General features: G+C 36.3%; 1 protein-coding gene across 1 annotated transcript; it reads right to left on the bottom strand.

Annotated features, from left to right (window-relative positions):
- Window positions 1-414: 414 nt before the first annotated feature.
- LOC131974988 (cytochrome c oxidase subunit 7C, mitochondrial) lies at window positions 415-2,454 on the bottom strand. The gene is made up of 3 exons (XM_059337509.1): window positions 2,294-2,454; window positions 932-1,079; window positions 415-517 (listed from the first exon to the last, which is right to left on the bottom strand). Exons 1-2 carry the CDS (start codon window positions 2,366-2,368, stop codon window positions 963-965), a joined length of 192 nt encoding a protein of 63 aa, XP_059193492.1. The 5' UTR covers window positions 2,369-2,454; the 3' UTR covers window positions 415-517; window positions 932-962.
- Between the last annotated feature and the right edge of the window lie 259 nt (window positions 2,455-2,713).

Below are 2,713 nucleotides of genomic sequence, written 5' to 3'. Positions count from 1 at the left end.
CCTTAACCGCTTATCTGCACTCAGGTCGTGGGGCCTCTCTCTGCAATATGTATTAAGAAATTCAAAAGGTAGTAACCATTATCAGGTTTAAGATCTATATGCTACACATATTAGCTTAAATAACAAATGTTCTTAAAAAGATGCTGTACATAAAAATTCAGAATGGATTTAGTCTGAGTAGAGATTGCCTCCACACCACTCTTACCACAGCCTGATTGACATTCAGTCTGGTCCATGACTGGCTGCACATAGAGTGTGACTTAATTCATGTGACATTACAGCACCACATCTTAAAACAGCAAATTTTTGTTCCTAATGTCATGCAACCTGCTGTTGACTAATATATTTATATAATATATATATATATAAATAAATAAATGGAAAATATTCTGGTATTTAAACATAAGAAAAGACTTGTTATATATTTGAGTAACCTTTATTTACAAAGAAAATTAATAGATTCCCATTCTTCTGCATGGATAGCACTCTGATGGATAAATATGTTCCAGCTGACGACCTGCAGGGAGAACAAGAAAATAGGGCAAAAAGGGATAAGATTACTGGCATACACCCGATGACAGAAAAGCAATTTCTGGGTAAACACCAGTGAAGATAAAAGTGACAACAACTCTGACCTGCTTCCATCTGATACACATCAATGTCTGCAATAAACTGTCAAATTAACTTGCTAAAGTGCAAGCTTATCTAAACACAGCGCCAATATCAACCCACATGACATTTGTAGACGTCATTCTCAGACATATAGGTAATTTATTTAAGATGTGTCACTGAGCAAAAAGGCTAAAGAGACAAAGTGAAGGACTGTCATTGTCTGAGGTCACTATTCAAACCAAGTCAGAAGTAAATGCCACATCATCCTGACATTTTAATGAAAGCACATATGCTAGATAAACATGGCAGTCATAACTACCTTCAAGGCTGAGTAATACAACTGGTCCATTTTACTTCTTCAGGATCTGATGTCTGACGACAATGAAGGGGAATGCAAAGCCACTGCCGAAGAACACCAGCATCATGCCAAACAGACGCCATTTGTTGTCCACGGAAAATGGCAGGTTCTGGTAAATGACAAGAATATAACGACTCAGTAAAACTCACAGAAATGTAACACAACTATTTTAAATGATTCCTTACTAAATAATTGAACTTTTGACTGAACACTGTTCTTAGAAATCACTTGAATGGATAATTTGCAAAAAACAGATTTGTTATTATTTACTTTACTTAATCATGTTGTGTGTTAAAACACATGCCAGCAGAAACAGAGTGAAACTGCTGGGTTGTTTTGATGATATCTTTTACATTTTCATTCAGCACTATTTTATCATGCACTCAAAGTATCAACCATTTTTTTTTATTTAAAAAAAAAAGGTCTTATATGCTTTTGCAGATGAATTTCACAGTTGATTGACATATCAAGAAGGTAACCTGAAGGAACTGTTATGAGTCTCCTCAGGTGACACATTTTGAAAGCACCCGTAGCAATGACTTCTATAATAAGAACCAAGCCCTATAGCTCACATGATAAAATACACTTTCACTCACCCTTAGAATAAATTAAAGGAGCTCCTTGTATAATGCGATTAGGGCTCAATAATACTTATTATTGCTCAATAATACTTATTCGTGAGATAGTTTTTGTTTTGAGGGCATCATAATAATGTCAAAAATAATGGTATGTCAACGTACTGATGTTCACCATTTGTATTTCACATGAGGCAGCTACAGTATTAGTAATATTTATTATACATTTAATTCTCCAGGAAGTAAGATGCAGTGTAGGAAATTATATATTCGGTCTACCAACGCGTTAGGAGCATTTTCCTCTAGTTTTGCTTGTTGTTAGCATCCAGCGGTGACCTTAAGTTTCAGCACCTAGTCGAAGTGTTGATCAACTTCGTTGAGTCATTACCTTAATTTAAATGTTTGTGGATACACAAACTTGGTTGCGCTAATAGAGTTAGGTTAATAGTTAACAACATCTTAGCACAAAGCTAATGCTAACCAACAGGTCGCCTTCAAGGCTCCCCTTTAACAAATATACAGTTACTGCCCTAAAGCTGTCCTTCTTTAAATGTTCTGTTATATTATAAATAATAAAATACAAATGTCTGCCCGTGGCTTTTAGTTAGCATTGCTATGACGCCGTAGACTGACATGACCTCCAAGTAAGGCTAACGTTAGCTAACCGCTAGGCTGTAGTCACAGACAAGGCCGGATACAGATAGTATCACATTTAAAACAATAACGCTGCTTAAAAGAGATGTCTTACATTCCCTGGTCCTTCAGCATAGTGTGAAGAACGAATAGCAGACGTGGTGAACCGCCTTACAGCTTGTCCAAGCATGATTGCAGTTTGCTTTCTTTGCTGTCTCTGTACAACGTTGTTATGCGCGACCTTCTTGTTCCTGAGCTGTAGAGCGGCGCAAAGAATTATGGGAACTGGAAATGACGCTACAGCATGTGGGAAATGTAGTTCAATTGCTCAAAGGCAACTACTGAGTACGTCACCCTCTTAAAATAACCGCCTAACTCATTTTTTCAAGTTTTGCAGGAAACATTTATTGATCATTTCACTCAAAAAGGATGTAACAAAGGATGGCTATTGGCATTGTAATAACATTGTGTGTAAATTATGTAACTTAAGAGAAATAAATGACTTAGTCAATTTTTTGAACATGCCTTTGTGACT

The sequence above is a fragment of the Centropristis striata genome, chromosome 7 (assembly GCF_030273125.1).
Source record: "Centropristis striata isolate RG_2023a ecotype Rhode Island chromosome 7, C.striata_1.0, whole genome shotgun sequence".
Classification (NCBI taxonomy): Eukaryota; Metazoa; Chordata; class Actinopteri; order Perciformes; family Serranidae; genus Centropristis; species Centropristis striata.
The sequence above is the reverse complement of the archived record's forward strand: the minus strand, read 5'-3'. Positions and strand labels throughout refer to the sequence as shown.